This window comes from Mobula hypostoma, chromosome 1 (assembly GCF_963921235.1).
Source record: "Mobula hypostoma chromosome 1, sMobHyp1.1, whole genome shotgun sequence".
In the NCBI taxonomy this organism is placed as follows: Eukaryota; Metazoa; Chordata; class Chondrichthyes; order Myliobatiformes; family Myliobatidae; genus Mobula; species Mobula hypostoma.
Window position 1 is genome coordinate 244,642,283 of NC_086097.1, and position 13,259 is coordinate 244,655,541.

The window sequence follows — 13,259 nt, forward strand, 5'->3', positions numbered from 1 at the left end:
TCGGCCCACCATGTCCTTTCCACCCCTCAAGTCCCCTCTCCACAAAACGCTTAATGAAGTCAATGGCTAGCTTTGCACTATGTTGCTGCCGAAAAACAACGAATTTGACGCCATGTAAGTTGGTGATAATCAACCTGATTCCAAGTTACCGCCAGAGCAGCCGACCTTGTCCCCAGCGAGTTTCCTGGATACTGTTTCCATGGCCGTAAACGCTCTCGCGAGATATCCACCAGGACAACGGCTCGCGAGCAACACCTCTGCGGGGCTTTTAAAAATAATGGCTGGTTCTAGATCAACGTGGCGCCGAATGCCGGTGGATTAAAGTACCGCTGCTGTTCTCTTTTGTTTTTTTTTATCGTCGGAGACAGCTCGGCGCTCGCGAACCCTTCGTTAACTTTCAAAGGGGGCGCCGCCGGCGAACGCACGTCACGATGACTGCGCATGCGCCCGGACCGGCCTGTCCCGGTCGCCTCGCTGGCTGGCTGGCGGGCGGGCGGCAGGCAGGGGAAAAGGGAGGGACAGACAGACGTGTGGGGCGGGCGGCTTGTCACCGACGCGATCGTTTTGCTTCATTTATAATTAGTTCTCGCGGCGGATTACGGAGTCGAAGGGGAGGAGGTTGTTGCTGCTTCGCTTAAAGGGGAACCAGACGGAGTGTGGAAAGTGTCGTCTGGGTTCCGCCCCCACACCCCCCTCCTTCCCGGGGGCTCGCCGTCTGACCGGCGGGGAAGGGCCACACAAGCCCGGCGGCCCTTCTCTGGGAAAGGAGTTGGGAGTGTCTACCCCAAAAAGGGGGGTGGGATCGGGCGGTGCAACTTACGAAGTAGCTCCGGCCTGTTTTAGACTCCCCCTTCCCCCTTACCCCGGCCTGTTTTAGACCCCCTCCGTGCCCCATCCTGATTTAGCCCCCGCCTCTTTTGCCCTGGCTGGCCCGTTTCAGCCCCTAGTGCCCTGGCTGGACTATTTTAGCCCCAACTGCCCTGACTGGCCTGTTTTAGCACCCCCCCCCACACAATCTCCGGAGGCCCAATGGAGTCCGAGAGCGGCCTGGAGTACTTCTCGGAGCAGGTGGCGCAGAAGGACGTCAGCCGGCGGCTGCAGGTCGGCCAGGAGCTGATCGATTACCTGAGCGACCCAAGGAGGTCCAGCGAGGTGGATCACGATCACAAACGAAAGCTGGATAGCGTCGTTGACGAGCTAACAGGATGGCTAAACGCCAGCAACTTCAAGGTAAGGAGTGATGAAGAAACCCTGGGCAAGTTGCCGAGGCTATATCCCTTTTGGAGATTGACCCATTTCCCCCCCGGTTTGACCCCATATTCTGCAGAAGGATTGAGTTTTGCGTGGCGCTGGGTGTAACCTCTTCTGGGAGTTGTGTTAGTGGGAGTAATTGCCCGCAGCAGTACATTTCATCAGCGTGTGAGAGTGAGAGGCGGAGATTTGCGGAAGCGGGTCGGGAGGATGCATGAATGAGGCAGGGACGTTGAGAGCATAAATACGAGGGGCATAACTTTAAAGAGATTGGAGGAAAGTATTGGGGGGGGGGAGGTGAAGGTGAGAGATAGGTGCCTGGACCGTACTTCTAGGGGTGCTGTTGGAGGCAGATACTTTCGGGACATTTTTAAAGACTTGGATAGGAAAATAGACGATAAAAAAGAGAGTTACGTGGGAGGGAAAGGCTAGATTGATTAAAAGGTGGGCACAACATTGTGGGGCACAGAGCCTAAACAATGCTGTAATGTGTTCTATAGATAGTTTGAAAGTTCAGGATTTATTGACACTATTATGTTCAGAGACCTCGTTTTATGAGGTGGGTTAAGTTGGGTCATTCTGTTTGCAGACAGGCTGGGTGGCGTTCTGAATTTGAAATGTCACATTTTTGGATTATCGAGTTTTAACTTTTGAATTCCTGGTGTATTGGGGGAAAACGATAGAAGAGCCTACAAGAGCATGTGTCCCTGCTGTGCAATTGTTGGAGTATCTTGTGATGAGTATAGCCAAGTTGTGTCACCAAATACTGCATTAACGCTGCAACAGAGTGAGGTCGTTTTTAGTTTCGCCGTTAGCGCAATTAAAAGGACAGACTTGCTATCTGTGTATAAAATGTTTTCCCAGGTTCATTGAACTTGCGTTCAAAGTAAATTTATTATCAAACTTCATATTCAGCCCTTAGAATCATTTTCTTGTGGGCTTTCACAGTAAATACAAAGAAACAGAATCCGTGAAAAACTGCATATGGCAAAGGTAAAACAACCTATGCACAAAGGACAACAATCTGTGCAAGTAAAAAAGAAATTAATAATAAGCAATAAATATCGAGAACATGAGTTGTATCCTTAAGAGTTAGCCCATAGATGATGCAGTCAGTTCAATGTTGAGGTGAGTGAAGTTAACCCCTCAGAATTTGATAGTTGAAGGGTATTAACTGTTCCTGAACCTGGTAGTGTGGAAGTTGAGGCTTCTGTACTTCCTTCCTGATGGCGGCAGCAAGAAGAGAGCATGGCCTGGATGGTGGCTACTCAATGCTGTGGTGAAAGTTTTCAAGATAAATCTTAATGCTGTGTATAGACTGTGGATGAAAAGTGATACCCTGGAGCCCAAATATAGAGCAAAGTGACCAGCTAATCTTAAGATGCAGAATCCAGCTGAGTCTGTTGAAGCCCAGACTGCTTTCCTTGGAACTCTATTTTAAGGCTAACAGAAAGCCACTGCTTGTGTTTGATTGTTGCCACATGTAATTTTGAAATTTTTATAAACATTACAGTAGAAATGTTAAATATTTTAAAACAAGTTCTTCAAATTGCTTCCTTGATACAATGTTTATTATATGTTTATTGTAATGCTAACGAAAAATCTCTTTGACAAGATTTGTAGTTTTGGAGATTCAAATAATTTTGGTATATGGTATGTTTCATATTACAACATGGATTGCTGTAGCTGGCCGGTGGTGTAGTGGCATCAGCACCGGCAGGCTGCTTGCATGCTTAACCATCCGTGCTTGGCTGAGTGTCCAGCTAGCAACTTGGCTTCATTTAAAAAAAAATAGTCAAAAGATGCTAAAGAAATGGCAAGGTGGCCCAAAGCACCACAAGGTGCCGAGAGGAATAACAATGGATTGCTGTTAGCAGGGATTCTCAACTCTTTTTATGCCATGAACCCCAAACGTTAACCGAGGAGTCTGTGGAGCCCAAGTTGGGAACCCTGTACTAGAGTAATCAGAGATGTTAGTGACCTGTGGCTTGACAATATTCTTAATATCAGCCTTGTTATCAGTGGAGTTTGAGAGAATGATGAGATTTCCTGAACAAAATAACTCAACACTACGAATCAATAGGGATACCTGTTTGATTGAAGTGATGTGTTGGCAGAGGCCATGTGTATAATAATTGAAAGTAATCAAGAAATATGGGTTAATGGAGAGGGGGGAATTTTTAAAATAAGCAGAAATTTGACATTGTGGGAGGGGTTGTCTCCTTGGAATAGCAACTTTTTGAATCAGTTAAATAATAACAAGTGATTTTTTTCTTTCTCTTCTTGAGGCAGATTAGATCTACTGTAACGCCGAAGGTGAAGCTTATCAGCAAAGTTCATAACCTAATAGGTAGTTGAAGGAACAAGCGCGTATTGTGGTTACAGCATGCATTCGTCAATTGGTCAAGGACAAAGATCCACAAGTGGAAAATTTCCCAAGAAGAGAGGGAAAGGTAGACCGGAAGGATCACTTTAAAAGTCTTTTTTGGATGAGGCACAACTTCAGAATAGAAGGATGTCCCTTTAAAGGAGCAACGAGGAGTAATTTCTTTAGACAGTGGCTGGTTAATCTATGGAAATCATTGCCACAGATGGCTGTGAAGGCCAAGACATTGAGTATATGCAAAGCGGAGGTTGATGGTTTCTTGATGAGTGAGGGTGTCTCAGGTTACAGGGAAAAGACAAGAGAATGTTGAGAGGGATAATAAATCAGCCATGGTGGAATGGCGAAGCAGACTCGATGAGCTGAATGGCCTAATTCTGCTCCTTTGTCTTATAGTGTTTGCTTGAGTGACCATAACTCCATATTATGATGTAACATGTGTTTCTGCCACAACATATCATGAGATTGAAAAGGCCATTTGACAATTGGAAAAAGTTAAAGGTCTCCGAAGGAGATGATCACAGCTGAGGTACTAAGATGTGGCAGCATACTAGTTCTGGTGTAAATTACAATCTTGCCTCCCTTATTTGGGAAGAGAGCATCTGAGAGGGTCTGGGTGTCATAATTGGGGTTATTTTGCAGAAAAGGGATATCCGATAGGACCAACAGCAACCTTTGTTATCCTCCTTTTTGTCTGATCTCCCAGTGATCAGTTTTTAAGAAGTCATGGGTTTTAAGTACGGTGGGTTCTGGTTAATTGGAGCATTAATGTAATTAGGACAGCTGTTTATTGGGGACAACTCTTAAAGAACAAAAACTAATCAAGGTCGTGGCCAGGATTCGCTTCAGTTATTTGGTACAGGAGATGTTGCTGAAGTTTCAATCAGTGTCAGTCACGTGCACTTCTGTGACCATTAGATACTACACCATGCTTTGAGTGAACAGTTTTTAAATAGCATCAGTTGCATGTGTTTGTGTTCAAACAGCAGTGTTTTTTGTCACTGATAGTTGGTGAGAAATAAGCAGTAAGACAATTTGGAACTGCACTGCTCACTGCAGTTTCAAGCATTCAGGCTCTGAGATGCTCGAAAAGACCAGCAGTGAAAATAAAAGATTTTCTCTACTTCAACAAGTTAGGAATTATGAAAAACTAGACAACAGGTGACCCGTTGGGGCACCCTTTGAAAGGAGGGTAGTGCAGTCTGATGTGAACAGAATGAACATTAAATTTTCCTGAATGCTATTGCTATCTCTTTCATTTGGAAATTAAAGAAGAAAAACTGAGCTTATTGAAGAAGAAAGATGCATAACAAGACAAATACGTGACCAGAATGAAAATTAAATATCCATGAAGTAAATTTGAAGGAATCGGGCTTGCTGGTCGGGTGTGCAATTAACTGTCCGATGTAATGATGGATTTGGCCTTGAATAATCACAGAAGGATTCCATCAATTCCTAGTTGGAATGACTTCTTTGGCACCAAAGGATGTCATTTGGAAGAGGCAATTGTATTGTCTGATGTTCTTCCTGAACTCGTTTGCAATAGGTTCATCATTGCTGTACAAATTGAGGAGTTCATTAGGTAGAGGCTGCAAATTGCCTATCCTGACCTTTCCCTTCATACAGCAGAAATGTGTGGTTTCTCCAGTGAATAGGAAGGCACGACAGTGAGGGCATACTCTGGTCATCGAACCAACACCAAATGTGATGGCATGCGAGTTGTGCATTTTGCCTTGCTCTTTCTCTGTCGAGGTATTGTCGTTGAAAGCGGCCATTGTCGTCCTCAGCAGCTCTTGCAATAATTACTGTGTGCCGCATATTCTTGAGTTGATCTTTTGTCTCTTCCTTTCTCCTCTGTCTCTTCCTCTCTCCTCCTCCTCTGCCTGTTTTTGTCATTCTGGAGATGCGCAGCCCTTCCATTCTTCGTCTCTTCATCTCTTCTACCATTTGTTCTCTGATCCTGGAGTTGTGCGGCCCTGTTCTGATTGGATTCTTGTTCTCTCCTCCGTCTGTGCCTATTGTTGTCATTTTGAAGACGTGCATGCCTGTCCTGCTCTGTCTCGTCTTCTCTCATCTTTTTTGTCCTGACTCTTTGATCCTAGAGTCATGCGGCCCTGGCCTCATCCGATTGTTGTTCTCTCCCACTCCTTGCCACTTCCCGACGACGTTTGGAGTCACCTCTTGACCCTAATGTCCCCCTTTTCTTTCCATGCGGCATAATTAGGCTATCCATATATTTTTACCTTAATGCTTGATAGAAGATAGGAAGCAGTAACACCAAAGCCTCCAAGCTGCTAAGGCTGGCCGTGCGCATGCTTGGGGCTGTGGCGTCGCGGTCTCCATGGAAGGTGGGAGCGGTTCTGTGAGCATCATGAGGCGCTGCTGAGGCTGCCATGTGTATGCGTTGGGCTGTGGCGTCCCAATTTCCATGATGGCCGATCGGGTCTCGGGTGAAAGACAGCCTGTTGATTTTTGGCAAATGAGCAATTTTATACTAATATATAACCCTGAATTTAGCCTTCATTCTGTAAGTTAGCGCATTTTATTTCGATTTAGCCAAAAAAGGTGCCGCTGTAGTGCACTGTTTGTGCTAATTGGAGGTCACAAACAGACAGACAGAGCATGAGAGTTTTAGTAGTATATAGATTTGAAGGATTTAAAATAATCTTGAATGCTATATGTGTTTGGAGGATACAGTCGTTGAAAGGATTGTATGAAGGCAGTTCGTTATCTGCAGTAGATGTCTGTGCTGATTTTATTCATTAAGGGGAATTAAAAGTACACTGGATGAATTCCTTTGTTGATAACTGTTAGGAAATAGGTTTATAGTGCAGTTGAGGTATCAGTAGTGTTCTAATTTGTTTTGTAGTTGATGTAAATACATAATTTGTTACTCAGATAAATGGTAGATTGCCTTTAATATTTTTTAAACTATTTTCATGAAACCGGCTTAATTGAGGCAAAATGCACTGGTCCTGATGAGTCCCATTTAATTGGAATCTATTATACTCTGTTGTAAAAGATACCATGGAGATGAATAGAGTTAAATGAGACTTTCATTGTGTGACAAATCCCTGAAGAACAATGGGAGCAGTGGATCCCAGATCCTGAGATGGGTTTTGACATTTGAGGTGTATATCTGTATATACGCATATTCCTCCCTTAACTTGGTCAATTCAAAGATTATATTCAATATTCATCAATTCAGCTGACCTCCAGAAGAAGTTTGTTGCAATTCTTTGCTATATTGCATTCATGTTATAATTCTAATCAACTGATCCATTATTGTCTAAACTAAGGTCAATTAAAGTTTAAATTTACTCTCATCTGACTGTATATGTATACAACAAACTGAAAAAAATATGCACGGGGGCATGGTACACCCAGAACACGTCACACAGAGCTCATCAACCGAAATACTTTGGATTCTAGTTAATTGGGGCCAGAACATTTTGGCCCAATTGGGACAGCTGAGGTTTCTTGGAAATAGTTAAAAAGGTATAAAAAGACGAAGTAGTGTTTAACTGAGTAACAAGTTATGTACTTAAATGAAATACTAAGCAAATTAGAACATTCCCAGTCTGCCAGTTCTAGCCCTGGTGTTTTGGGGCCTTCATCTGCAAAGCTCCTGATAAATGTCACAAATAAGGGGGAGGGAGACACCAGTGATCCTCTCGATGGTTTTTACTATCCTCTGTAGGGTCTTGTGGTCTGATCTCTTGCAGCTTCCGTACCACACAATGATGCAGCCAGACGGGATATTCTTGATGATGCTCCTGTTATTAGAATGGAGCCTTGCATGCCTTCATCTCCTCAGAAAGTGTAGATGCTGCTATGCCTTCTTGACTAGTGAAGAGATGTTGTGGATCCTAGTGCACACCAAGGAACTTGGTGCTTTTTACTTTCTCCATTGATGTGCAATGGAGAGTGGTTGACCTGTGCCTTCCTATCCATGCCTACCTATCCAAGGTAGGCATGGATAGACAAATCACCGTTTTGTCTATCCATGTTGAGACTCTTGTTCTCACACCATTTGACAAACAATATAATCATGCCTACCTTCCAGGTCTTCCTCACTGCAAATCTTCATCTTGCTTCCAAAAAGCTCTCTCCTGTAATGGAGTTAATTTACCGGTACTCAACCTTTGCTTCTATTGCAGAAGTTGGATGGTGTCTGCCTTGGACTAATGAAGAAAGTGTGTAGTAAATTCTTGTTAATCAAGTTTATTTTGTTTGCAGATCATGAATTTTTATGCCTTCCAAGTTCCGTCTCTCACTTGACTACATTACAACAATACCACACCCCTTCACATCTTTAACTGTAGAACCAATGTGACCTGCTGTGTAACCCATTGTGTTAGTTTGGTTACATTTTCTGCTAATAAAACAGAATAGTTTGTTTTTTGGATTAGGTTAAGTGAGTCTGGTGTAAGTGTCAGATGAAACCAATGAGAAAGTTGTATGAGATGAGGAGTGAGGGGAGTAAAGCAGGGGCTGGGATTGTGCGTTCCTATGATCCAGTTGCAGAGTGGGTTGGAGAGAGCTTTGCCACAACCCACAACCCACAACCATGAGAGATGGAGGCATCTGGTGCCGTGTTCATCTGTATAGTGCCCCTGTGATCCAAGTGGGTTGCAGAATCTGTAACCATATATAGTTAGAAGTGAAGTGAGAGAATGGTAGTCTGTAGGGCCAGGCCTAGCCAACAGGAATGGTGTTATAAGGAATGAGCTGGACAAAATTAGGGTAACAGTTTGTTGCCAGTGATGTGGGTTCATTCCTGACCCTGAAGCTGTATGTGGAGCTTCCATGTTTTTCATGTGCACTTCCTCTAGATCAGGAGTTCCTAACCATTTTTTTTAAGCCATCAACCAATACCATTAAGCAAAGGGTTCATGATCCCAGGTTGGGAATCCCTGCTCTAGATGTTCTGGTTTCCTCTATATTCAGACATGGGTCCATAGGTTTATTTTCTGTTGTAAAGTTCAAAATAAATGTATTGTCAAAGTACATGTATGGTACCCTAAACACAAGAAATTTTGAAGATGCTGGAAATGCAGGTCCTGAAGAAGAGTCTCAGCCCGAAGCGTTGACTGCTTATTCATTTCCTTAGATGCTGCCTGACCTGCTGAGTTCCTCCAGCATTTTGTGTGTGTTTATATATACTACCTTGAGATTTCTTGAAAAAAGAAATGCAGTGGGGTTTTGCAAAAAACTGTACATCAGAAGACAAAGACTGACAAACACTATGCAAAAGAAAAACTACTGTACAAATAAAAATAATACTGAGCATGGGTTGTAAAGAGTCTTTTGGAGATGAATCTGTAGGTTGTAATCAGTTCAGAGTTGCAGTGAATGAGATGATCCAAGCTGCTTCAGGAGCCTGACAGTTGAAGGGTAATAACTGTTTGTGAACCTCGTGGTATGGGACACAAGGCTTCTGCATCTCCTGCCCTATGGTAGTAGTGAGAGGAGGCATGGTCTGGATGATGGAAGTCTTTCGTAGAGCTACCAGCGGAAGTGATTGAGGCCAGTACATTAAATACATCTAAGTAATACATTGGCAGGGATATGGATGAAAAAATTTCAAGGGATATGGGTCCTGTGCTGTAGCTGTGTTGTAACCAAAGTTTTGCATATGGAGACCCAAGGATTTTTGTTTGCTCCATATTCCAGCATCTATAAACTGCTGAAGGAACTAAAGTCAAACAGTATCTGTGGAGGGAAAGGGAAAGTTGATATCAGAGTCTTTACCAGGAACATTGACTATTTTTAGTTGTTATGCCTCCGCAGATGTTGCTTGACCCACTGAGAGTACGTCCACGCTAGACCAGATAATTTTGAAAACACCGGTTTCGCGTAAAACTGATAGGCGTCCATACCAAGCGTTTTTCAAAATGCCTTCGTCCACATTAGAACAGAATCTCCTACTGGGCATGCGCAGGACGCACAGAAAACAAGCGAAGAGGGAACAGTATACTTGGTGCGTGTTTGTTCAGTTACAGAGTAGAAAAAGTTAAAAGGAATTGCTCTTGGCTCTCGTGCAGGAGGACTTAAAAAAAAAACCCAAATATGGAGCGTATGGAGGCAACCGACAGGGAGTTCACGGACAGTATGACCTGGCTGACGACAAACATTGAAAAACTGACTAACGCTGTTGCATTAATAAAGCACTTTAAATGTATAAAACATGTCTGCACCAGTGTTATCTTGTATTTCCATACAATGTTACATTAGGCTGTTACACATCTATTGTCAGAGAAGTACTTGCATAAATACGTAAACCACCTTCATACAAGCAAGGACAGAAAACAGGGCAAAGTGAGTATACTTATTTTTTCAGTAAGCTATGGGTCAAGGTATTTGGTGAGTACATTTCCAACTCTTCTGGCTTTAGTCTCGTTGCCGTCTGTTCTGAAATTGTTAGGTTGTGCGTTCAAGAAAACAATGAAATGCCGCGCTGCCGCCATCTGTTCCGACACGTCATGACAGCGGTTTTAAAAAGCTCTGGTTACCCCGTACGCACTACAACGCATATCAGGCGTTTTCAGACTTATTCACTCTGGAGACCGTTTCTGAAAATCTCCGTTTTTGGGGGATGAAAATGCCGTTTTAGTGTGGACAGAGGGTTAAAACGAAGAGAAAAAGCTTCGGTTACGGATTTATCTGGTCTACTGTGGACGTTGCCTGAGTTACTGCGGCACTTTTTAGTGTTTTGAAGTTGTATTATAATGTATATCTCTTCACTTGTGTTAAGTGTCTAAGCTAATAAAGACCTTAGAGCGTATTGTAGGAGCAGAATTTTGCTCAAATCATGATTGATTTATTATCTCTCTCAACCCTATTCTCCTGCCTTCTTCCTATTACCTTTTGATCATGAACCTGTCAACCTCCACTTTAAATATACCCAATGACTTAGATTCCACAGATATCAGTGGCAATGAATACTGCAAGTTGACCAAGTATTCTCTATTGCCACCAGTCTGATATTGTTGCCACCTTCAGAGGTCTTCGCATTTTTGCACAAGGACTTTCTTTTTCTCTAGATTTCTTGGGACCCAACCATTTAAGGTGTTGGTCACATTTTTAGACATTTGAAAACTTGTTGCTCCCATTTGTCAGGAATATAATCTGTGTTTCATTGCACTGCTATTTATCTTGCAGCCTGCAATGCTCCTGGGCAGTATCACCAATACCTGTTTTCCATGAATCATCTGTGAACTTGCTAATTATAGTTCTGACATTTGTATTTGCTGCAATGTATCTAACACACAGTAAGGGTCCTAACACTAATCACAAGCTTCAAATCACAACAACAACAACCCTTGACCATCATTCAGTTCTCTCTGTTACCAGGCTGATTTTGTAACCAACTCCCATGGCTCTAACCTTGTCTGACATGGCAATAAGTGATAGTTGGATGCACATTCTGCATTGATGACAGCACTACACTACTAAATGATGGTGTCCATGTACAAGTTAGTGTGCCACTATAATTGATTAAAATGGCAAAAATGTTTTCCTCTGTTACACAGAGAATGAAATGCAAGACTGAGGAATTCTTGCTGGAAATGACTTGAGCATTGATACCATGTTTTAAAAGTATTAGTGTCTTAATACTCTTGTCCAGCAGAGAAAAAGGTCTTTCTGTTTGTACTTGCCTATTCCAACCTGATGTATAATCAATCTAATCCCATTTCCCAGCATATGTCCCTCTAAATTATTGTCATCTATATCCTTGGCCATTTCATTTGACTCTTCACTCAACCCTGGAACGCAAGGACAGCAAAGGTGCACACATCAGGATGCTCTTTATCAACTACAATTCAGCATTCAATATTATCATCCCCTCAAAACTAATCAATAAGCTTTAATACCTTGGTTTCAATCCCTCCTTGAGCAATTGAATCTTCAGTTTCTTCACTTTCTGACCCCAGTCAGTCAAATTGTCAACATCTCCACAATCTCCATGAGAACCGCAAGGCAGTGTGCTTATTAGGGCACATAATTTTGAGGTGCTTGAAGGAAAGAACAGGGGGATGTCAATTAAATTCTTTACACACAGTGGTGTATGCATTGAATTTCCTACCAGGGATGGTGGGAGAGGCAGCTAAATTAGAGTTGTTGAAAGAAAATCTTAGGCACAAGGATGATAGATCCATTGAGGGCTATTCAAAAGAGACGGGTTAGATTGATCTTGGAGTAGGTTAAATGTTGGCATAACATCATGGGTCATAGGGCCTGTGCCTTGCTGTAATGTTCTGTGCACAATACTTGGCTGGCTGGTGGTGTAGTGACATCTGCACCGGACTTGGAGGCAAGTGGTTCCGGATTGAATCCTGCCAGCTCCTTGCATGCTTCCCATCCGTGCTGGGTTGAGCATCAAGCTAGCAACTTGGTCTCTTAAAAACAGACAAATGCTAAGGAAATAGCAAAGGTTGCCGCCCGATACGCCACAATGTGCAGAGAGGAGCAACAAATATGCACAATACTGTGTACCAATTTGTTTCCTTATTGCTTCAGCTGATTGCAGTTCAAAGAAAGTTTACTTGACTGGCACCTGGAATATGCTGGTTGCCTTATGAAGAAAGGTTAGCGAGGCTTGGCTTGTATGTACTGAAGTTTAGAATGAACTTCAAGTTGGTTTATTATCAGCAAAGTAGTGAGGTATCGATACAATGAAAGCAGGCCAGGCCCAGAGCACACAGAATATACAAGAAATGAGAGGAAAAGAGTGCAAAAAAGAAAGGCACAGAAGTGCAAGAGGTTGCCCATTGCTTAGGAGCACTTTGATCATTTCATATTTCATAGGGTTAGGGTTGCGCAGGTCTGATCAAGAACTTGATTGTAGTAAGGTAGTTTTTTTTTAAACCTGGTCATTTGAAACTTCAGCCTTTTGTACCTCCTGTCTGATCATAGCAGTATTGATGGTGGGGATCCTTGATGGTAAGTACTGCCTTGAGGCAGTGCTTCATGCTGTCAGGATGTTCTGGGCTGTGATGCTACAAGATATAACATGTATGATCCAGAGAGCTTGACTGGTTGGATGTCAAGAGAATGTTCCTGTTGAATAAGAATCTAGAACAGGGGGTTATGATTGAAAAATAAGAGGTGACCTCTTAAGACAGAAATGAGGTACAAAATTTTCCCCATTTTCATGAGTGCTTGGCACAGGAGAGATGGAACACACCCCTCAGTGGTTCATCAGTCTCACTGATGCCCTTCATCATTAACCTTAAAATCGCTTTCTAAAGCATCAAATTAGTACTTTTGTGTATGGGATAATTCACAATAATTTGTGATTGAGTTCACTATGACTAGCAAGCACGAGTGAAAGACCATAACTCAGGAGAGGAATTAGTTTATTCGGCCCATCTAGTTTGCTCCACAAACCACTCAAACATAGCATGTGAAATAGCCGTTAGTGTTGGCTGAAATCTTTCTGAAATACTTGTTCTGTAGTGCGACAATATGGATGATTGAAATGGAACACAGAACTTGAGCTCACAACCATTTCACATTACTTTTTTTTGACTTGAGTAAAACTGTCTATGAAATAAAAATGCTTTTATCTATTCATTTGTCTAAAAGAAACAAAAGGTAAAACATAATCAAAGATTCTTAA

General features: G+C 42.7%; 1 protein-coding gene across 28 annotated transcripts in view; it reads left to right on the plus strand.

The window, feature by feature from the left end:
- Nucleotides 1-458: 458 nt before the first annotated feature.
- The window catches only part of clasp2 (cytoplasmic linker associated protein 2), a 354,796-nt gene continuing 341,995 nt past the window's right edge, over nt 459-13,259 (plus strand). For 14 of the 28 annotated variants that reach the window (XM_063066439.1, XM_063066465.1, XM_063066479.1 and 11 more), the window contains exon 1: nt 460-1,230. In XM_063066439.1, the coding sequence (XP_062922509.1) occupies nt 1,030-1,230 (201 nt within the window). In that variant the 5' untranslated portion in view covers nt 460-1,029. Of the gene's footprint in view, nt 1,231-13,259 lie in introns of all 28 variants that reach the window. The other 14 variants (XM_063066415.1, XM_063066422.1, XM_063066446.1 and 11 more) reach the window with 3 other exon arrangements.